A 23,584-nucleotide genomic window follows, 5' to 3' on the forward strand; every position below is an offset into this window, starting at 1 on the left:
AGTACCGCACTACTGATTTTTCAGTACCGCACCCACCTCTGATCTTTTCATTGATGAAGATATGTTAAATGAAATCGTTGAATACACCAACATCATGATAGAAAATGAAAGAACAAGCTTTGCTAAAGACGACCAGACCATAAATAAGACATAACTCACTGAAATGAGACCAATAATTGGTGTTCTTATTCAGGCAGGAGCCAAACAAGACAATCATCGCACTATTGAGGAAATGTTCAGTAACCAGCATTGAGCACCTATACAGAGTTGCTATGAGTGAAAGACGCTTTTTGTTACGTTGCATCCACTTCGATGACACTTAGTGACCCTGTGGAGTGAGAAGCAAGGAAAAAAGCAGACAAGTTTACTCTATTTAGAAGTATCTTTGAGAGTTTTGTGGAAAACTGTAGAAAACACAATACACCAGGAGACAAAATGACAGTAGATGAACAGCGCTGTTGGGCTTCCGCGGGAAATGACCTTTTAGGATGTACATACCTAACAAACCTGCAAAATATGGTATAAAAATAGTTATGGTCAATGCTGTTACATATGTGGGCAAAGAACAAACATGACAACAACACCGACAAGGAAATGCTGGAAGAAATTTAACTATGACAGTGCTGGAACCATACCTAGATTCTGGACGGAACATGACTGTGGACAATTGGTTCCCGTCACTCCTTTTGGTCAATGAGCTTTATCAACGCAACACTACACTCGTTGGGACATTACGGAAAAAGGGATATGTGCCAGCATGGATGCTTGCCAAGGATTCAGACGTCCAGTCAACACAGTTACTTTCTTATTAAAAAATAATGCTCAATACCTCGTCGCCAGTGCTTTCATACAAAGCGAAAATGAACAAAATTGTATTGCTGATGTCATCCCATCACCAAAAGCCAGAACTGGGTAGCAATGGGAAACCAGAGATGATTAATTTCTACAAGACCAATTAAAGGCGGTGTTGATGTGCTAGACCAAATGTGTGCCCGCTACTCAACAAGCCTCAAGACACTAAGGTGGCCATTGTGCATGTTTTATGGCCTCATAAACATTGCTGTTACAAATGCCTTCATCCTATACAAACTCTCTGGGAAAGGAGCCAATCGGACTGACAGATTTCGCCGGATGTTCATGCACCAGCTTGCTACGGAAATGGTAAAACCATGGGCCATGAAGAGACTGGAGAATCCCCATCTCAGCAGGGCACTGGTGACCACAATTACCAACAGCTTGAACACCGCAGTCGGGGCCGTTGTCACTCGACACTTTTGGCTGGGTAGGAAGAAGATTCCCCCTTCCTCAGTCTTTCCCTTCAAGTACGCTCTGAGCCAGTCACCGCAACCCCCCCTCCCCCCCGTATCTCAACTTAGATAAATGTAGAGTAATGCACATAGGTGAAAAGAATCCTAACTTTAAATATCAGATTCAAGGGCATGAGCTCAGAGAAGTAAAACAAGAAAAAGATCTTGGTGTAATTATCAGTAACACTCTCAAAATGAGCGATCAATGTACGTACTGCGGCGAGTAAAAAAGCCAATATGATGTTAGGACTAATCTCAAGAAACTTTGATTATAAATCACCCGAACTTATGAAGAGATTATATTCAGCATTTGTAAGACCACATCTAGAATACGCCGTCCAGTTCTGGTCACCGAATTATATCAAAGATAAAATTTTGCTAGAAAAGATACAGAGATGAGCAACCAAAAAAATTTCAGCATTCCGTAACTTGCCGTATGACGAGCGTTTAAAGCATTTATATATGTTTTCCTTAAAAAGGCGAAGGGTAAGAGGGGACTTAATCGAAGTGTTCAAAATCCTTAATAGATTCGAAAACATTAACCCAGAAAGTCTATTTCAGAGACCCCAACACAATAACATGCAGCAAAGGTATGAAGTTAAAGGGAACTTAAATGTAACACATTGGTGCGCAGAAGTTATTTCAATAATAGAGTCGCTGATCACTGGAATAGACTCCCACCGTCAGTAGTTAGCACACAGAGTATCAATAGCTTCAAGTCTTCAATGGATAAGTACTTCAGGGATATTAGATTTTACTGACCATTTTCGTATGTTTCAGGCACACTGCAGCACGGCGTTAATCTGACGACTCAATAATTTCCCCCACAGCTTAGGTCACCAGTAATATAAGTTAATGGTAGTAATTTCCTCTTGTTTCTCTCTTTACTGTAAAATTTCCATGTCCCTTTCTTCCTTAAAGGCACATGGTGTTCTCTTATAACTATTTCCTGCTGGCACGTTGCCAGAGGGAGAGGTGGGTGGGGAGGAGCCTTCATCTACTCTATCCTGTCCTACCACACGTAGATTACTAGTAGTAGCGGTAGTAAACAGACACCCTCACCATAGACCGCCAGGTCTTCTGGTGTCTGTTCTTCCTTTGTATTCCCTTCCTACACACCTGCACATCCCAGGAGACAATAGGATCAGTGTGGATAAAGAAGGGAAGGACCTTTCTTTCAGTCTATATATTTTCCTTCTTTCTCATTATTTGTCTTTCTCTCATTCTCTTCTTTTTCTTCCTTTCTTTTTTCTTTTAATCTTTCTATCTTTCCCTCTCTTTCTTTTTCTCATCCTTTCTGTCTGTATATATTATTCATTAAAATTCTTTCTTTTGTTCTTTCTCATTATTTTCTTCTCTTCTTTTCTTTTTCTTTCTTCCTTGTCTCTATTTATTTACACACATATATATATATATATACATATATATATATATATATATATATATATATATATATATATATATATATATATATATATATATATATATATATATATATATTGGTTGGACTAAAGTATTTGTTAAATAGTGTTTTGAATTTCTCAATAAATGAGTGGGTTTCAAGGTTGGGAACTCAGAAATAGTTTTTTTCAGAGTCGTTGTTTGAAGATTTATTCAATGTTTGACCCTTTCGAGTCGGTTTTCGAGCCCTGTCGCTGATTAAAAAAAAATATAGCCCTTTCATTTTGCCGTCAATTGATACCAAAAACATTTCTGTAGCCCCAGAAATATGGGAGTTATGGCGATTCGCATATATATATATATATATATATATATATATATATATATATATATCTATATATATATCTATATATATATATATATATATATATATATATATATATATATATATATATATATGGCTCACATCACTGAGGATCCGAACCATCGCTCACCAAGCTCGAGCTCTCGCCACCGAAGCCTCGGTACACCGCCAAGGAGCTCGAGCACACAAGTCAGCCCACGCAAGGAGACCTGCTGAGCCGCGCTGCGGGTTGGAGTAGAATCCACCTCACCGCCAGCTCGTCCATACACTTTGCCCAGTAAACTGCAATGCTCCTGTACGCCTTTCTATCGAAACCGCCACAGTGGTGACCCCGGAGTATCCAAAAACAGCCCTTTTTGGATGTCAACATGCCTGCAGACAACAGCTAGGAGCAACAGAATGCAGCTTCACTCAAGCTGCCCACCTTCTGGACAGCACAGCCCCACATGTGGTTTGAGCAAGCCGAAGCACAATTCCACATACACCAGATCACTGCCGACGCCACCAAGTACTACTATGTGGCCGGCGCGCTGGACCAGGAAGCAGCTGGGCACATCATCGATTACCTCTGTCCGTGTTTTTGGTATCAATTGACGGCAAAATGAAAGGGATATATTTTTTTAATATGCGACCGGGCTCGAAAACCGACTCGAAAGGGTAAAAAATCAAATAAATTCGCAAAAAACGGCTCTGAAAAATACCATTTTTGAGTTCCCAACCTTGAAACCCACTCATTTTTTGAGAATTTCAAAAAACTTATTTAACAAATACTTTAGCCCTACCAATGTGCTTTCCAATATGATGCATAACATTTCCCTACTCTGGCAATTTCCTTTTGGAGGGTGAACAGGAGACTGGCTGACCCCCAGCAGGTACTGCAGGGGCAGGTGAGGACTCACAGCCAGTGCCAGGGGAGAGGTATCGAGATCCAGAGCTAGGAAGGGGATTTTCCCAGGCATTTTGAGCAGGGGGCGGTGCAGGGTGGTAGGCAGGAGTGACATGCTGACAGGTGAAGGGTTCTGACTGATCACGAAGGGTGCTGGAGAAGGGTGCAGGTTTCTCGGGACACGCACTGGATGAGGCATTATGAGGGCCACCACAGTTTATAAAGGGGCTATTACACTGAGCAAATTTTCTGGGGATCTTCAGCCAAACCACGATTTCCGCTGACGTGGTTCTCATTTCCGTGGTTTTCTGACGTGTCCAGGGTCTTCTGTAGCTACGGTAGATTTCACCGAAGGACGATGGTATTCACAATCATCATCATCAGCAATAACAAGAAACATATGAAGAAGAGGAAGAAGCTACACCCTACTGTCCCTATACATTCGCTCAGCTATGAGTGTTGTTGCCTGGACCAAGGCCTCCGAGGTCACTTCGTCTTCTAGATGTAGTTTTTGCAACAGCTGCATCACTTCACTGCCCTCCTCTCTTCTTGCAAGCCATTGTTGCCTCCACATTCTTTTCTTTTTCCGTTGCTTGTATAAATTGAGTGTCACTTTGAGTGAAAACGGGGGTGCAAACAGGGACGTCAGGCATCAGCCATACTTGTGAAAATGTGTCGGTCAAGAGTCAAGACCATGGAACGCTGAGAGTGTGGGACAAGTGTGATGGTAAGACGATGGTAGTATGTTCATGTAGGCAAAAATTGACAATTTTATGACTGAAGATCCACGGAAAATTTGCCCAGTGTAATAGCTCCTTTACAGCACCGTGGACACTGTCCTGGATCAGTTTTCTACACTCCTCCAAGTGGTGGTGGCCAGTGCAGTACCGACACAACGATCTACACACCCAATCCTTATGACCTCAGCGACTGCAACGGTGGCAGAGGTCAGGCTCAGGTCTGTAAGGAGTGACCCACTTTCTGCCCAGGCCACAGATCCACACTTCCTCAGGGATGTCGTCCTGCACTGAGCCAAGTACATAGTTGTGGGCATGCCGTCTGACCCACAAACCGCCTCTTCAGCGACAGAAAGCCCAGAGGAGTGGCTAAACAATTGACAGACACATAGGTGGGCACACTATGAACAAGCACAGTTTTTGGAGCCTCCTCCAGCGGCACCATGACTTCCCCCTGAAAGCCCTCCGTGACAAGCTGATCATACACAGGCCTATTATCCAACGAGATGTAGAGAACGTTCCTACCTTCCTTGAACAGCAGGTTGGCCTCTGGGTGCTGTTTGAGGAGACCCATGAACCATAGGTGCTTGGCAGCCGTTGTCTCTTGACTTCAGGTCTGCAGCCAAAAGGAAAAGTGTTTGATGATGCTCTTGATAATGTCCCACCTACACACTCCAGTAAGCCAAAAAATTTTATTCAACCCACTGAAGATGAGCTCTAATTCTTTCACACCATTTTTTAGCACGAGTCAAAGGCAGTAATCCTTACAGTAAAGAAACCATTCAACACTAAATTTATTCCATTATCTGTTTCCTTAGGCAAAGATCTGCCTGTTCCTCTAGCCAGACTTAGAGATGATACATTGGTAGATAAAGCCTTTGAGGAGATTAAAGAAGCTGCTGAAAGCATACAAATAACCATCACCCAGGAACAAGCATCAGTATTAAAGCGTGCACTGATTGATTGAAAGTTTATTATATAAAGGTTATGCAATCTCATAGTATTTCTTTAAATTTTGTTATTCATGCCTTTTATTATGAGACTATTTCCCAGCACAATGCAATAATAAGATAATTGTACAGTGCACATTAACCATCTAGGGGCTGGCCATGGCAGCAAAGTTTCCATTTGCACCTGGCCATGCACCTCATTCTCATCTTCCAGTCTTCTCAAAATATATAAAATTGAACACTATTAGATAAAATGTTACAAACGTATACATTTACCTTACCTGCTTCTGTTATGCAAATAGCAGGAAAGTAGTTTTTACACTATTATTTGAGTCATTAGCTTGACAACATTTCAAGGGTAATTCAATAAAAATATTGCTAAAATCTGCAAACAAGAATGCACTGGATAAAGAGAGCATGGTGTGTATGAATTAAGCTTTAAGATATTCTTAAAAGACACAATGAAATTCTACCAGATGAATACCTATTTCACTGCCTATTTTAATTTATTCAAAGCTTACCACTGATGGGCACATATTTGCTAAGGAACAGCAAATGACAGCTATCTTGTCAATTGTGGTCAAGTTCAGACTGTCTTTCTTCATGACATAATGCATAGGAAGAGGTCCTGCTAGAATCTTAAATTTTTGGCAAACTGAACCTATGACTCTCCCAACATGAATTCTTACATTAGCAATATTCCTTGTGGTTACTATCTCATCCCTGCTCAACTGTTTCTTTCCCTTCATATATGCAGGAACTAGAAGAGTTGAACGTTTAACAGCCAATGCATCAGCTATGTAAAAACCTCTGTCTGCCATAACATAATCTCCAGGCAAAATGTAATCTAGAATCCCACAATGTTCAAAGATGTATTTATCACTTGTTCTACTACCCTTGGATATGAATGATACATTTCCCTGAGGAGATATTCCAATTAAAAATTTATGGTGTTGTGGTGCTTATAAGAAGACCAGGTCTTGGCCTGTGCCAATAAGTTTGTTGACCGATCCAGAAAATACTCAAAGCAATCAATAATAACACAAATCTTCTCTACAGTGTTCTCTAAAGGTCATTGGCATAGTTTGCTGTAATTCCTCTCTGGTTGGCCACTTGATCATTCAGCTTGTTCTTCGATATAAAATATCCAAAATCCTAAGAATTACTATGGAGCAGGAAGAAGAAGAAATATTAAATCTGTATGCTAGATCTTGAACAGGAAAATTATGGCGAAGTTTCATTAGTGTCATGATCATCATCTGGAAAGGTGTTAAAGTCTTACTGGTTATGGTAATATGGCTCTTAATGAAGTCAAACAAATCCATCAAATCAATGTAACGATGAAGTCCAGTATAGAATTTCACTTTCTTGTCATCATCTTTGAAGAAGTTTTCTGTGAATTTCAAACTATCTACTACCTGTTGTAAGTTAACTTTCTCCACAGTTGCATGATTAAATTCATCTTGCAATGCCCCAATCAAATGAGAAGAAAGTTCAGTCTGTGATGCACATGATACTTTCTGCAGAGTCTCTTGTAGATCTTCAGTTGGCACCTCAGGACAGGATTGGGCAGCATCTGCTGGCACCTTCGGGCAGACTTGGGCAGCACCTGCCAGCACCTCAGGGAAGGCTTGGTCAGCACCTGCCAGCACATTAGGGCAGGCTTGGGCAGCACCATTCAGCACCTCAAGGCAGGCTTGGGCAGCACCAGTCAGCATCTCAGGGCAGGCTTGGACGGCACCAGTCAGCACCTCAGGGCAGGCTTGGGAAGCACAAAAGCAAACTATTTCAACAGTTGAAACATACACCGTGATCAGCATAATAATATTAGTGTGTGCAAAAGAATGAGACACAAAAAGGAAATATACGAGACAATCAGCAATCAGAAAGAACAAATATCTTAAATATGAAATAATCCAGTGAATAATAAAAAAAAGGATAAATAGAAATGTAACTGAATCCAATATTAACCTCCTTCTTTGTGTAACTGTAAAAGCCCTCGCGCAGCATCCAAGTCTTTAGTTCCTTTCTTCCTTGTCAGCAATCGCTCATACCGTTCCATTGACTTCATTGCATAGGGCTCATTGGCTACAAAGTTCTTGTGCCCAAAGTTCAGTATAGGAGCCCAGTCAGGATTGCTTTTGTCATGAACGGCAGCTGGAGCCCCTGAAAAGACAGAAACCAATGATTATGAAGACCACTCTGGGCAACATGCTCAAACTTAGTTTATTCAAAGAATCAATGTGAAAGATGTGTTATGTAGTCATCCAGGGACTAACAACAAAGCTACCAGCATAGCTGAAAGTGACTATCCCTAATTTGATGAGTAGTTGCATTTAGTGATGACCATTTCTTTTATTTCAATAAAAAAAAAGTCTAAGCATGGCACTAGCACTACATAAGCTAAAAAAAAAAAAAATAAATAAATAAAAAAAAAAAAAAAAGTCACAAGTTAGGCTGTTGCCCTAAAATGCGACAGTTTTATGTGGAAACCAAGGGAAGAATTAGAGGAAAAAATGACTTTTACAAAGCTATGTACTGTCTACATACATAATGTTTCAACAAAGACTTTATCTATATATTTAACAATAAGTGATGCTTCAGAGTGCCAACTTTCATCTTCACTTGTACTACCTACCACACAAGCGAACCCACTTTTAGTGGGTTGGTTATTCACAAAACGAGCGTCTACTTATCTAACAGTAACTAATACTTGAACAATGATGCTGGCAACGTCTCTAAGGTTATTCTTACTAATAAGTCCGTGTCATGTGCAATAACGAAACTTACATATCAGGGGCGTATTTAGGACCTTGAAACACTGGGGGATTAGCCCAGCGCAAAATGCAGGGTGGTTGGAGGTGAGAGAAGCATGGAGTTTTAGGGTAATTCTGAGGCCTCTCTGATATACATTAGGGCCAATTAATGTGTTATTGTATTTAGCAGTAACACTGAAAATATGTTGTCATAATGAAACTTTCAAGGTCATTATCTAATTATGGTAAAGCATAAGCACATTTAAGTGTTTAACCCCTTCACTTCGACGACACCGATGTCGGTGTCTGACAGCGTCAGCGTATGGAAAGGGTTAGTCCTCTTCGAAACCTCTTAATCCTCTTCCATTTCCTCTTAATCCTCTTATAAACCTCTTTAAGAGGAAATGGAAGAGGATTAAAAGGTTTAGAAGAGGATTAACCCTCTTCCATTTCATCTTGACTCTTTCCATACTGTGACGCTGACGTCATGGATGGAACGGGTTAAGACTGATGTATCATACATATAAATGTACTGTACAGACAACTTCAAATTAAAATTTATTCTTTCAGGTACGTTTACTGCAGAGAACAAGGCACTAAACACTGAAGAAAAGCAATTGGCCATGTTTACAATGTACTAGGCTATAGTAAAATGAGGAACATCTGAGTATAATTATATGTGAGCATCAAGTAATTTGTAATCAGAAATTACCATTTTTCACAAATTCATCTAGTTTTTTATTATGTTACCAAGGAGATTGAAAATTATAACTCAGCACTCTTAGACTAACTCTTGTTTTTTGCCCGGAAAAAATATCCATGTATGGAAATTAGACCCCCAACACATTCAATATCATACCCCTTTTTATTCAATAGGAAGATTAAGAAATTTGTTTTGTAAATAATATTAATATCAATGGTAGCTGCAAGTTATGTCTGAAGAAAAAATAACTTCACACTCCAGTGACAACGGAACGATCATTTATTTTTTTGCTCTACTCACCTAAAAAAAGAAGAAAAAATAAACTTTCAGCCATTAGCCTTATAATAGACGTATTGTTTATCCCGTTGTCATAGCCTAGGTAATCATATCACGATAGTAAATAATATGGCCTGTCAGGTTTCATCTCATGCAGGCTTCTACTTTACTACTACATTTCATAAATTTAGATGCTGGTTTTTACTCCTGCCATGTCATTAGTTCCTGCAGGCTGCAAGTTTATTTAATACAGGGTTAAAGATGTATTAAAAGCTTCTTTTACTGTTATGCTTTTAACTTATTTTTTATCAACGAAGTTCGATCTCGCGTAATTGTCACGAAACTATATAATGACCACGGGTTTTTGCCTACAGCAAAGTATCAGTAAATTACCTCTCAAAATCCATTAAATAATAACTCAGTGAACCCTACACTATGGACCAGAAACTTGCCCCAGCCCTGTCCTTAAGCTGCGAATTTTGGAAAATCAACCGCTTGGTGCGAATCGCCATAACTCCCTTATTTCTGGGGCTACAGAAATGTTTTTGGTATCAATCGATGGCAAAATGAATAAGCTATATTTTTTTTAACCCAACAGGTGTTGCCTCCCTTTCACCAACACGTGGAGGGCATGCGTGCGACTGATGGCGGCTGCGGAAATTTATCACAAATATTTTTACAGGTCTTTGGTGAGTAATGAAAGTTGTGTGTGGACACACACGAGTGTGTGCCGGGCAGGAGCCAGGCCAGCGGTGCAGCGGCGGGGAGGCGCGGCGTCACAGCAGCTGCCATTGTTTGTAAACACTGGCAGGTGTGGTGCACGTGGTGGCGTGCTTTTTCATCACTGTAGCTACATAAAGTTATTATTTCATATTAATATGCAGTAATCATACTGTATATCTTGTACTAATAAAAAAAATCAAAACATGCATGTTTTTAGTTTAGAAGTAAGCAAACACAGTGTAACAGACAGTAAATTAGTAGAAGACTTGAGAGATTGATAAACTTTCTGTACACTACCATTTCTAGTAGCATCTAGGATCACCACAAGAACGAGAAAACTGGCAAATTCTAACATATTAAATACAGTATGTTTCCACAAAGCAAGGCTAAATTATAAGTAACAAATTACTAGAAGTATTTGCTCTCCATACAGGAGATGACAGTTGGGCAGTAAACAAAGTTGTAAACATGAGGGTTACGGTATGTCTTCAACTTTTGTGGTACCAGTGTCCAGTAATTAATGAAGATTAATCACATTTACAATTTCTAAATAATCGGCCGATTAATCAGTATCGGCCGATTATTGGTTACTGATTAATCGGTAATCGGCCAAATTGCTTATCGGTGCAACCCTAAAGAGTAGACTAGATAGCTACATGGACGAGGATGACAGGTGGTAGTGAGGTGTGGGTGCAGTAAGGTGACAAGGTACTGGAGCGTACGCCCGTACCGAAGGTAAACGAGGATCAAGCCTCTACCTGTAAACCCTGAAACTACACCTCACCCATCGTGAGTAGTGGGGGGGATTCTGGAGCTGCCCTGTGTAGGTCACTCGGCCTCTTGCAGTCTCCCTGTGTTCTTATGTTCTTATATCCTCAAACACCTTCTTCTGCAATATTACATGTTCATTAGAGGCAGGTGTTTTCTCCTTTGGTGATGAAAGAAGTCATTTTCTTTTGCGACTGGAGGTTTCAGAGGCTTTACTACTGCTCGAAGGTGAAGGCTCAGGGGTGCTGGGGGACTCAGATTCAGCTGCTACTTCCACCGTTCTTTCTTCATTTTTCTACGCCCTTTGCTAGGCATCCCCATCCTTCAGCAAGCTTGTGAGGGTCAGACAACAATGATTTCATGGGGGGGGGAAACCCGAGTGACATGTAACATACCTACTCTCTACGGAGGCAGAATCGCCACTGAATTACTGAGAGTCTGAGTGTGAAACTGTGAAGTAGCACCAAGGGACCAACCAAGCCTTAGTAGGTGGCAGTTGGCAATATTCACCACTAGCTTCAATAACAAAAAATTGTAAAAAAATATTTCTAAACCAATGAAAACGTGGAAAATGCCAGCGCAGTGCGAGGGATTTAAATATCACATGGGCCACGCCCACCTTGGTAAAATATTCAGGAAAATTACTCAGAATGGAGTGACTGCTTTAAAACTTCGTGAGTGATACCAGATGAATGTCCAAAATGATGAGACACTGAACTCAAATACGCCAAATCCCAGATTTTGGACCAAATTTTCTCTACCTGTGCCCTTAAAATTATAAAATACAAATGCTTGCACCATTACTTGCCTTAGTATAGAGAAGAAAATAACGTTAAACTCGCAAAGACCGTTTTAGGTCCAAAATCGTAATGATCCATGCGCGTTCTGGATATTACTGGCTTAGGAACTAGTTTGTATGGTGCACTGCAAGGCAGCTATGAGATTCAGTCTGTCTATAGAGCCCCGAGTGAAACCATAACAATGAACTTAGAAAAAATCGTGAGGCCAGTGTGGGAAAATACACCCCTTGTGACATAAACACGCCTGTCCGCTTGTCAAAACCCCATCGTACATGCTAGAAATGCTGTAATTACCACCATACCGTGCCCTAAATGAGCATCCGCTAGGAGCCACTATTCCCAAGATTATCCCCACTCTTTACTAAATTGCCATAACTAAAGACATTGCTAAATTTTGTAAACAATAAATATATAAAAAGGCTATACAGGCTGCATGTTACACGAAGATGCATTTCTATTTATTCCAGGCACCCTGATTTTTGTGCAGCCCAGATGGAGGAGTAAAGTTAGGTGCCTGGAAGAAGAGGAGGGAGAGGAGTGATAGAGGAGATGGAGGATGATGAGGGAGATGTATGGAGAGGATGGGGGAGAGTGGGACCTGAAGTGGAATTCCCAGATGAGTGAGTAATAAAATGGTTGGTGGGAAACATGGTGGAGGCAATGGGCAAATGGGTACTAGGAAACAACGGAGGTAACGTAAGGTATAATATATGTTAGCAAGGAAGGCAAAGGAGGGAGAAGGAATAGGAGGAGAGAAGAGAGAGGAAGATGAAAAAGGGGAGATAAAGGATGGAGTAAATAAGAAATAAATGGAGTAGTAAACAAATATGATGATATAGAGTGAATAGAAGAAGTCAGAAATATGGATGAGGAAGGAAGATTCTAGGGAGACAGAACATTACAGAGCAGAACACAGTAGGAGGAGGGGACAAGAGACGGTGGGGACAGGCCCAGTAGAGCGGTGAAGTAGGCCAGTAGAGTGATAGGGGATTAGAAGCGTTCAAAAGGAAAGAGGATTAAGGGGAAAGAGTGTAAGAAAGAGAAAGAAAGAAAAAGGCAGGAAAGGTGAAGAAAGAAAAGAGAGAGGAGAGAAGAAACAAGAAAAATAAAAAAAGAAGAGGAGGCAAAAAAGGAGAAAAGACCTAGAGGTGGAAAAAGAGAAATGAAGACCTGAGGGGAAATGGGATGAAATGGAGAATAGGGGATGCAAAAAAAAGGAGGGAATGAACAAGTCAACAATGGAAGGAAGGAATGAGTGGCAGTAAAACTCAATGAGTACAGGAAGTAGTAGGGAGAAGGAGTACACTGGCATGTAGGAAGGTGGGGAGCAAAGGATTGTTTAAAGCAGAACAGGAAAGAACAGAGGGAAACAGCAGGAACAGGGGACAGGAGCACAGGACTGTAGGGACAGGACCTAATAGTGGAATAGAACAACTATGAGAGTGGCAGAGGCAGGGGGAGGAGGAGAGGAGGAGAGTTGGTGGCAGGAGGTGAGGATGGAGGACAGGCGGAGAGGGAGGGGCTAGACTAGAGGAGGAGCACGAGCGATCTGGCTGTATGTTGGGGCTGTATGGGAAGAAAAATGGAAAAAGAAAGAAGAAAAAGGCAAGTGTGCAAAGTGTTCGAAGTGCTGGGGGAGAGAAAAAAGTGGTGAATATAAGTTTATGGCTTTATTTCAGGTTAGAAATACATAACGAAAAGAAAGAAAGTTGTGTGAAGAAGAAGAAGGAGAGAGGAGGAGGGAGGAGGACCTAAGAAGCGATACAAAGCGTTACAGGTCAAAAGAAGAAGAAGAAGGGCTGGCAGGCAGACTGGGACATTGAGTGTAAATACCTTCTAGTTTAGTGTAGAAACTAGTTTTTTTTTTTTGCTGAATTTCATATATTTGGGTTTGAGGAACAAAAGTTCTCAATACTTTTTTTTTCTTTCAATATTTTTTAAAATTATCTCCAAGTCGGATTTATTTTTTTATTTAATTAGTCATTTACAGCCAGTAGCAGTCCAGAAGCCTTATTTTTGTAGCACAGTATCATTTGGAATGAATACAGGATGTTTTCATACTTTATATTTTTTTCCTGATTCCAATTGGCACAAGTCGATCATAATCGTTGCAATTTCATAGGCCGACTGATCTAGGGTTAATAAAGGCAAAATAATTTGACATAGCCTAAGTGAAAATTCACTTCCCTATATATTCACTATAATCTTTGCTTGACACTACTGAAAAAAAAAGCTATCTGGATCTGAAGGTGTTATATGTTGACTCTGGAAGCCCCAGCTAGGACTGAGGAAACACTGTCTCTACTTAGTGTATGACTGAAACATCATTCTTACCTGTCATGAAGTGCTTTCCACAGACTCTCCAGTGGTTAGGGTTTGAAGTCTGGGCTCTGGAGATTCTCGATAACCAGAGACTTCTCCTTTGTGCGATCAACTCCCTCCGTTCTTCACCTTGCCGCGTTGGTATTTTAGGCAAGCGGTAAAACGATAAGATTGGGTGTTTGTTTGCCTTATTCCCACACCCAACAACACAGCAAAAGTGTGGTATTTCTGCTCTCAGACGGGTCACCAGCCCGTGCCGTTAACACCACAAAATAAGGCTACAAACTCGCGTTCCGTCAGTCCAGTGGAAATGAAACCTTCAAACCTCCCCGCATGGTCTCCCAGGCTGACCCAGTATTGCCACCAAGCAGGGCTACCACTTTAAATTTTCATTTTCCCCCACCACGTGTGCGTATTTTCCCCTACGTATCACCTACGCCCATCCCTATATAAAAATAAAAAAAAATGCACCTACACTGAGTGTTCCCACAAGTTCAAAACAAGAGCTCCCTACAATAAGGCTGAAAATTCGCAATATTGACCGGCTCACCTGGCTGTGCTGTGGTAAGCGACATCTGCCAACTCCTATAGCTGCCCTCTGCTAAACTCCGTGACCTGCCCACGTGACCTGCCCCAGTGGAACGCCAGCACTCCTCGGGCGGGCAGCCGGGTGGCCCTTCTACGGAGGAGAGGTGGACCCGTGGGGTCATCCTCGCTTAGGGCCACCCCTCCGTGGTCAAGTCGGCCAGTCGGCTGCTCGCACGTGTCAGCTACGGGTGTCCGCAGGGCGCCTGCCCAGAGAGCCCGTGCCTCCGTCGCTGCTCGCCGGCTCTTACTCGTGGCTGTGGCGGCGGCGGAGGCTTCCCCACACCCGCCGCACGCCAGCGGCGGGTTCCCCCCTGCGACGGGCCGTCGCACAGACAAAGGCCCGTTCCCCCTTTTTAGGGGGTAAACCCAATAAGAAGTGACCTGCCCACGACCCCCTCTCTCTCTCATAAGGACATAACATTAGAACATAAGAACATAATTATAGGGAGACTGCAAGCTTTACCGGATAATCAATCTGCTTACAAGAGGCTTTAATTACTACTCAACAGAAACTATAGTCTCTGTTCGGTGGTAAACAATTTGCTTAAATTGTACTCACGGATGAAGGGATCGAAGTGTGGTCACTGTGGTGTTCTGCAGGGAAGTGTACTGGGTCCAATTTTATTCTGTTTTGATGTTCTTGCCCAGTGAGACAAGGGTGTTGGCTTCATGGAGGATGGTACGTGGTTATGAGCCGAGTGTTGTCTCTGACGCTCTTCGCCTGCAGGACCTTGAGGGCTGACAGCGAGTCGGAGTGGATGATGATGGTGGTGTTCATATCGGCCGTGGCGTGACGCAGGGCACAGAGGATGGCTGCCAGTTCTGCCTGCAGGATGTATACTATCGGTCTTTCACATTTGCTAAGAAGGCATGAAGTTGATTTTAAACTATATGTCGATGATACACAGTTCTTCTGATGTGGAAATAAGCTGAGCAGAATTATGGATGATGTGGGGAAATGGATGAATTCTACGCAACCAATTGAAGCTGAATGAGGATAAAACTGCATGCTCGATTGTGGGGAAGAACAGTTAAGGATCTCAGGAGGCTAGATATATATACACTTCGGATAAAAAATTACACTATGACTAAAAAAGTCAGTCAAAGAATTAGGTGTGATACTAGACTGCACTCTATCATTCAAAGAACCAGATAAATCAGGTGGTGAGAACGGCAGGCTGCCATCTAAGAAATATTGCATTTGTCAAGATACATCTAATGCTCCGCCTTCCTCCATTGGGGTATATCCCCAACGAAATACCAAAAAAAAAAAAAATATATGTATATATATCTGAATGATAAAGACTATATGAAGATGCTTATATATTATCACGTAACTAGTATAAGCTGGATTATTGTAACTCACTTTATTATGGCCTTCCTAAATATCTGCTGAAGAAATTACAACTTGTCATGAACAGAGTGCAAGGCTAATAAAGGGTCTGCCCCCCCACCCCCGTGAGAGAATAACACCCGCACTTTTAGACTTGCATTGGCTACCCATTAAGGCACGAATAGTCTACAAAATATGTGTCTTGACTTATCAAGCAACGTACGCGACTTGGTAAACCTGCATGGATATTTGAGAAATTTACTACAGGATTTATCATTTGGACACCGCCATGTCAGCGAGACACAGTAGGCTACATAGACTCTATGAGCGCAGGGTCAACCTGGAACTGGGTTTCAGAGCATTTGAGAAGAGTGACCCGCGGCTCTTTAATGAGTTACCCGGGGATGTTAAGAACAGTGGCAGTCTGGCAATCTTCAAGAAAGCACTGAAGACTCACTTATTCATTAAATCCTACGACTTAACAAACATGAAGATTGAGGACAACTTTGGGTGCTAATATTACTGTTATAATTGTTGTGCTGGAAGCTTTCCCCGGGGTCTATGGGCCTCTGGAAGACTCCAGGAGGAGCGAGTAGGGGGGCGGGGAACAAGGCTCCGCCCGCGCCCCGCGGAGCCCGCGGCCAGGCGCCAGGCGGGAAGTGTTGCCAACTCGCACATATTTTTGCTACATATGTTCATTCTTGTATGATCGAATATATACTGTAACGTTCTAGACTGTACTATTCTGTATATATATAGGAGAAGAGGGCGAGAGGAGTCAGTCCCAGTCATAGTAATTAATTAAGCTAGTGGCCAGTGAAGAGTCAAGAGTGAAGTGTACTACTAAGGAAGAATATTAAACTACAGAAGCTGTGCAAGGTGTTTACATATCTCCCTTCCACGGAGTCTTTGTGACGGCGACACGGAACCCAAGTAATACGTCCCGCATAACATAATGTTAGCAGCCCTGTGGAGCCCTGCCACGGCGGCGGACCGGGGCCTGAAACCTCTTCAACGGTAAACGGTAAACTGCAAGAGGCCGACTGGCCTACACAAGCTGAAGCTGCCTAGGCAGCTCCAGATTCCGCCCCCCTCCCACTATACCTAGGAGCCTAGCTGTCATCCTCGTCCATGTATAGGTAGCTATCAAGTCTACTCTTAATATTCTGTCCAGACCACTGATCTCTAATATAACTGGATTGGTTGACTCCGTGCAAATCCTGAAACCGCAGCCGCCATCTTAAGATTCCATCGGGCCGAGGCAATATGTAATAAAAATCGGCATCAACGCTCGCTGAGTGGCAGTAGCACGTGGTAAAACACTTCATTACGAAGTTATAAATTTATTGAATTTTGTTATGCCCTAGATACTAGCTTTTTGCTGGTGTATGGAAAAAAAAAACTCGTTACCCAGTCTCCATATTTGGCACAAAGCAATTCTTTTTCGCGTTATTTGACTGTTACATCCTCTATATAGCATGTATGATATGTGTTTCCTTGCAAACTACAATTTCAGTGGATTGGGAAGTAACAAATATTAGTCATCATGAAATGAAACAGAAAAATGTAGGTTCTTTTCATATATTTCTTTCGGTTACCCATTAAAAGAATTATCCATGTTCTAAATCTAAGATTTGAAACAGAAAACGAATCAATTTGATGAGTAACTAAAGCATGCAGGTTCAACTAATTAACTATATAAAATAATTATTTTATAATACACGTAGTGACGTACATTGTTTTTTGCCTTTCTTCGTAGGATTTGTTGCGCAAGGAAGGGATCATTTTTCTTGCCCGACGCTGAACACCTTCTAATTTAGCAATGTCCTTTGCATGGTGGGGAGACCAAAACTGGATACCGCATATTCCAAGTGGGGTCTGACTAAACTATTGCAGAGCGGAAGTATTATATCTTTATTTTTGAATAAAAAAAATATTTTAATGAATCCCAACATTCTGTTCGCTTTATTTGCTGCATCGATGCATTGCTGTGAGAATTTGAGGTTTGACGCGATTTTGATCCCCAGGTCCTTGACGCATTGAACGCTTTTGAGTTTGACGCCGCGCATTTCGTAATCGAACTTCTTATTTCTTGTTCCAACTTGAAGGCCCTGGCACTTGTCTACGTTGAAGGGCATCACCCATCTATCAGACCAAGCTGAAATTTTGTGCAAATCCTTTTGGAGGCTTTGCCTGTCTTCATCAGTGAGAACCGAGTTACCAATCTTTGTGTCGTCTGAAAATTTACTAATGCGATTAATGAGTCCAACATCCACATCGTTGCGGTAAATAATGAAGAGCACTGGGCCAAGAACCGAGCGCTGAGGGACGTACGCCACTATAGTAACTGGCGCCCACTCTGAGTTAAGTAAATCCGTCGATCACCACTCTTTGTTGTCTGTTGCTCAACCAATTCGCGATCCATTGGTGTACTTGACCGTCAGTATCTATTTGCTTAATTTTATGATGTGGGCATTATCAAACGCTTTCTGGAAATCAAAATAAACTATGTCCAATGATTTGGTTACGTCATAAACTGAGAAGAGGTCGTTATAAATGGTCAATAGGTATGATAGACAGGATCTTTTGTTACGGAAGCCATGTTGAGAATCCCCAATTAATGAGTGAATTTCAAGGTAACTCACAATTTTGTCTCTAATTATGCTCTTGAGTAGCTTACCTACAATTAATTGAAGTTAGACTAATGGGCCTGTAATTACCTTTTTTTGTCTCCTTTCTTAAAAATCGGTGTCACGTTAGCCTTTTTCCAATCCGAAGGGACGATGCCTTGTCGCAAGGACATATTGAATACGGTTGTGAGGGAGGAGGGTATTTCGCTCTTTGTTTCTTTAAGCAGTATATGATATACTTTGTCAGGTTCGGGATTGGAGAGCTTTTAGGACTTCATCGGTAGTTAGCTATTACAAAGTTAGGCAATGCATGCTAAAGATTTACTTTAGTACTGTACGTTGTCGTCACTGGTGTTGGTGGTAATGGTGAGAAGACTGCTAATATTTTAAACACCGAGGAAAAGTAATTGTTTAATAGGTTTCCAATGTGTTGGCTGTCAGTAACTTGTTCACCGTCACTGTTTGTTAAAGGTCCAATTCCACTTCTGATCGATTTCCTATTGTTTATATAACTGAAGAAGGATTTCGGATTATTTTTACAGTTGGCTGCAATGTTTTCTTCATATCTACTCTTTGCCTGACATACTAATCTTTTTTACTCGCCGCCTGGCTTCATGATAAAGTCTAATGTTTTCGGGCGTGCTTGTTCTTTCTTTAGCCTGTAAAACAATTTTCTCTCCTTAAACCGAGTGTTTAACACACACACACACACACACACACACACACACACACACACACACACACACACACAGTGACACACACACACTCACACATAATAAGAGAAAGAAAATGAAGTGGAGAGAGAGAGAGAGAGAGAGAGAGAGAGAGAGAGAGAGAGAGAGAGAGAGAGAGAAGGAAAAGTGGGAAAAATGAGAATAAAATAATGTGAAATAAAGAAAGAAGCAAAAATAATAATAATAATAGATAATATTAATAAAAATGACAACATCAATATTGATATGTAATAATATAAAAAAATGATAGTAATAATAATAATAATAATAATAATAATAATAATAATAATAATAATAATAATAAAGATCGACAAGATGAGCATTTGCTCACATCGTGAGGTATACCTGCTGGCGTTAGCGAGTCCAAATCATGATCAGGCCGTGGTGAATTACACACACACACACACACACACACACATATTTCCCTTATTTTTCCAATGCGATTCCTTATCTTCCTAATCTCCCTCCTCCCACGTACCTCTTATGCATTCACCTCTTCGCCCTTCTCCTCCGCCTCCTCTTCTTCTTCCTCATTCTCCTCTTTCTCCTTCATGCCTGTAGTCCTTTTTTAATTATTTTGCAGGAATGAAATTTCAACTCGGGCATGTTTATTTACGTGACTGCGTATTCCTGCATGGTGGATGTTAAATTTTTCTTGGCATTCTCTGAGCTGAGTCCCCCTGAAGAGAGCTTTCCCCCGAACAGATAAAAAACCACAAGCTTTCTCTAAAAGATTATACACACACCAGCCTCTTCAACATGAATTATTTATTAGGTTCCCTCTCGTATCAGTCAATATCAGTGTAAAACTTTATAGTCCCTTTGTGGCAGTATATTTTCCTTTTTATAAGTAGTTTTATTTTAATGAAATCAAAAGGTTGAACTGCTGCCTTGTGAATTCACTCTAGCTATTACATCAAAACTTATGATAATGAAAATGTGTATGAAATAATGATGATAATGATGGCGATAATAATAATAATGATGATAATAATAACAATGAAAATAATAATAATAATTAATAATAATAATAATAATAATAATAATAATAATAATAATAATAATAATAATAATTATTATTATTATTATTATTATTATTATAACAATATGCCCCTAGATGGTAACCATGTCATGCAACCTCCTACCCACGCTCTATATGAACATACATACACACGAAACTTGAATATCATAGCGTATTAATAAACAAGACCCACCCACCTTTACCTGTATGTCCTAGCACTGAATCCGCATTTCCTCTAATTTTTACACCCTCTCATTTAATGACCAGATATGATGGAAAGCAGCTCTCCTCTCCCTAATCTATAAATTAAGCCTTTTTGCAACACTAAAAACAATCAATCAGTCAATTATAATCATGTAATATATCAATATTATGTGGAGTAAAATCAAGCTGCAATTACGTATCCATCAACATTACTGACACAAGGAGGACGCTGCTGTTGAGAGACAGAGAGAGATAAAAAAAAAAAAAACACAAACAAGGAGTGTACATAAACGTTCACTATCTCCTCCTCCTGTACCAAGGGTAGTTTTTGAGGCCGTTGTACATGTCAGGAGCATGGGTGGTGGACGGGGCTGGGGCGTACTCGTGGTGCTGCCCTGAGGACGCCTTGTGCTGCCCCTTCACGCCCTGCAGCTGTACGGCGAAGGAAAATGTGCGAGTTGAAGCAAATGACAGTTGGTAATGCTCATAACATAAATAGTAGTAGTAGTAGTAGTAGTAGTAGTAGTAGTAGTAGTAGTAGGACTAGTAGTACACTTCCTTAGAATACTTAGAATACTTGTTGACATGATAAAGTTTCTCACCCCTGGGTACGGGAACTTTCCAGGCCCCAGCTTGTCCAGGAACTTGCCGGGACCAAGTTCACGAGTCACCTGGAAGTCGCCCAGATAAGGTAACGCAACCCTCAGGCCCAGTCGGTTCTCGTAGCCTGGAATAACAGTTAGTGGGCTATATAAAAATCTGTCTGATAAGTAGGCTACACTGAAAACAAAAACAGTCAACCAATATCTACTCTTTTAAGGGAATTTCTCAACTTACTTTGAAAAATTGTAATCCTCCGTTTTCTCTTTTTTTCCAAATTCCTATGTAATCAAAGGGGGAAATACGATCAGAGAGACTATTTATTTTAATTTTAAATCAGAATCTCTCTCTCTATCTATTGATCAATCAATCAATCAATCTTACTGCCTAGCTATGACTCTCTCTCTCTCTCTCTCTCTCTCTCTCTCTCTCTCTCTCTCTCTCTCTCTCTCTCTCTCTCTCTCTCTCTCTCTCTATTGTATATAGGGGAGGGGGGTGGTTGCGTGTGTGCTGGGGGGAAGGTTCTACTATGTTAGCTGTTCTACATGTTTACAAATAAAAAGGAACAAGGAAATATATATACTTGCCTTTCACAACCCGGTCGCTGTATCCTCCTTGGCCTGAGCCGAGTGCCGAGATGATGGGTGACACAAAGTCCCCCACCGGGATGTGGCCGTTCCAAATAGTGCCTGGAATGTGATGCACCATGTGAGAGAAATCTGTCATGGTGAGAAAGTGCATGACATCCGCTTCGCAGCACCCTTGCAAGTCAACACGGATAAATAAAAATAACCGGAAAAAACAAAACGCGGTCAAGCTGAGGAGACGTTTCCTTTGAATTTTATAATGTATTTCTTGTGCCCGGCGGCCATTCTTCAGACAGTGTAAATATTTAAGTTGGCTTATATGAATATGACAGAACTCCTTATATTAGCGCAGCTCACTTACCTGGATTGATAGGAAAATCCACGCCATCGTGGTAGCCAGCATAGGTTGGCGGACCGTACCCCATCAGGTAGTAGCCGTAGGAGGCTGCCCTATCCAACGCCGGCGTGAGGGAGTCCCAGATTGAAGACTCCCCTGAAGGCGAAGAAGAAATCAATGAGCTAGGTGTTCTGTCCGTTTCTCGATCATAAAGAAGTGAGGTACAAAAAAGAGCAATACCCTGTCTTCGAAGTTCATCTAAATATCTTTCGATATACTGCCCATGCACACACACACACACACACACACACACACACACACACTCATGCACACACTAATGAGCCTTGGTCTAATCGGGAGGGTACTTGCTGGCCATTGCGAGTCCAACTCGTGATCATGCATTGGTGAAATACACACACACACACACACACACCAGTCCTAACGGTCCGCCTCAACTTTCTCTCGAGGCGGAGCAGCGTGTAGGACACTTTCCCTCCAGCAGGATGTGGGGCGTCTAGGAGGCTAGGAGCAACCACGGCCACATTGCGGAGACTGCGCCTTAGCTTTTTTTTTTTTTTTTCAAAATAACCTTGGTTATCGTACTACCTTTCGCATGTCTTAATTTAGCATGCGACTATGATAAAGGATTGGGATGCGAGGGAGAAGTAGCCAAAGTTCCGGAAGTACTACACCTATATTTTCCCTTTTTTATATTCCTTAATAAGGTGACATTGAAATGCATATTACCCACTTTTCCTACCCTACCCATTTTATTTTATGAAAGAAGATAAAGCTAATGGCATTTAGCCATATCTTAATAACGATTAATTATACCTACTAGCATATCAGAATAACATAAAATAAAACTTTAGTCTATAAACTAACCTGGGACTGCACTCAGGACAGCAAAACAGAGGATGTCAAAGACTCGTCGGTTTCCCATGCTTAAAATGACCTCTATTCAATTTTACGGTGAAGCTTCCAAATAGTTTTCACAACACTTTCTTATTACTTGGTATGAGGCCACCAACAAAGGGTGCTCGAACTTTATAAGTGTAAAGTTTGGTTCATGCAATGTAATCTCACTCATTAAGCTTCTTTACTAGTGCACGAAATTACTGTTTGCAGATCCGACAACGCCTCGCTTCGAGCAGCGTGGTGCACCTACTGCTGCCGCCTCTGCTGCTGGAGCCGTGCTGCTGTAAGGTGCCGCGCCGCCCACCAAGCTTTTACCTGGTGCTGCCGCGCTGCCGGATGCCTGCTGTCACTTGCCGCCAAAGTAAGTTGCAGGTTGGGGGCTATATTGCATTGACTGTAGTAGTAAGATATCCAGAGCAGGGAATGCACTGATTCGCAATAAATATTTGAATGTGTATCAAAAGCTCAGTCTGGCTGTCAAGGTACGTTACAAGCTATAATAGTACATTGCATTGATTGTTTTTTACTTTTTTAATATCCAGTGAAGGAGATGCATCATTTAATAATATTTGTTGGGGCCTGTATGGATATTTCTTGAAATTTGCAGTTTCTTTGAATCTCTTAGTATTTCCTTGACAG

The 23,584-nt window shown here is 41.3% G+C and overlaps 2 protein-coding genes across 5 annotated transcripts; both read right to left on the bottom strand.

The window, feature by feature from the left end:
• Window positions 1-4,283: 4,283 nt before the first annotated feature.
• On the bottom strand, window positions 4,284-15,430 carry LOC127004259 (uncharacterized). 4 transcript variants are annotated; one of them, XM_050871830.1, is made up of 4 exons: window positions 14,544-14,945; window positions 7,617-7,811; window positions 7,331-7,407; window positions 4,284-7,264 (listed from the first exon to the last, which is right to left on the bottom strand). In XM_050871830.1, the coding sequence occupies exons 1-4, from the start codon at window positions 14,701-14,703 to the stop codon at window positions 6,767-6,769; spliced, it is 930 nt and encodes a 309-aa protein (XP_050727787.1). In that variant the 5' UTR covers window positions 14,704-14,945; the 3' UTR covers window positions 4,284-6,766. The 4 variants fall into 4 exon arrangements, 3 of the variants coding, with proteins under 3 accessions (XP_050727787.1, XP_050727784.1, XP_050727794.1); XR_007757740.1 differs by lacking the exon at window positions 14,544-14,945 and adding an exon at window positions 15,141-15,430 and having other exon boundaries at window positions 4,755-7,407; XM_050871827.1 differs by having other exon boundaries at window positions 4,757-7,407; window positions 14,544-14,943.
• A 4,230-nt stretch (window positions 15,431-19,660) lies between these two features.
• LOC127004400 (uncharacterized) lies at window positions 19,661-23,257 on the bottom strand. The gene is made up of 5 exons (XM_050872055.1): window positions 22,913-23,257; window positions 22,052-22,183; window positions 21,691-21,792; window positions 21,106-21,230; window positions 19,661-20,935 (listed from the first exon to the last, which is right to left on the bottom strand). Exons 1-5 carry the CDS (start codon window positions 22,968-22,970, stop codon window positions 20,801-20,803), a joined length of 552 nt encoding a protein of 183 aa, XP_050728012.1. The 5' UTR covers window positions 22,971-23,257; the 3' UTR covers window positions 19,661-20,800.
• Window positions 23,258-23,584: the final 327 nt, after the last annotated feature.

Source organism: Eriocheir sinensis, chromosome 3, assembly GCF_024679095.1.
Source record: "Eriocheir sinensis breed Jianghai 21 chromosome 3, ASM2467909v1, whole genome shotgun sequence".
Classification (NCBI taxonomy): domain Eukaryota; kingdom Metazoa; phylum Arthropoda; class Malacostraca; order Decapoda; family Varunidae; genus Eriocheir; species Eriocheir sinensis.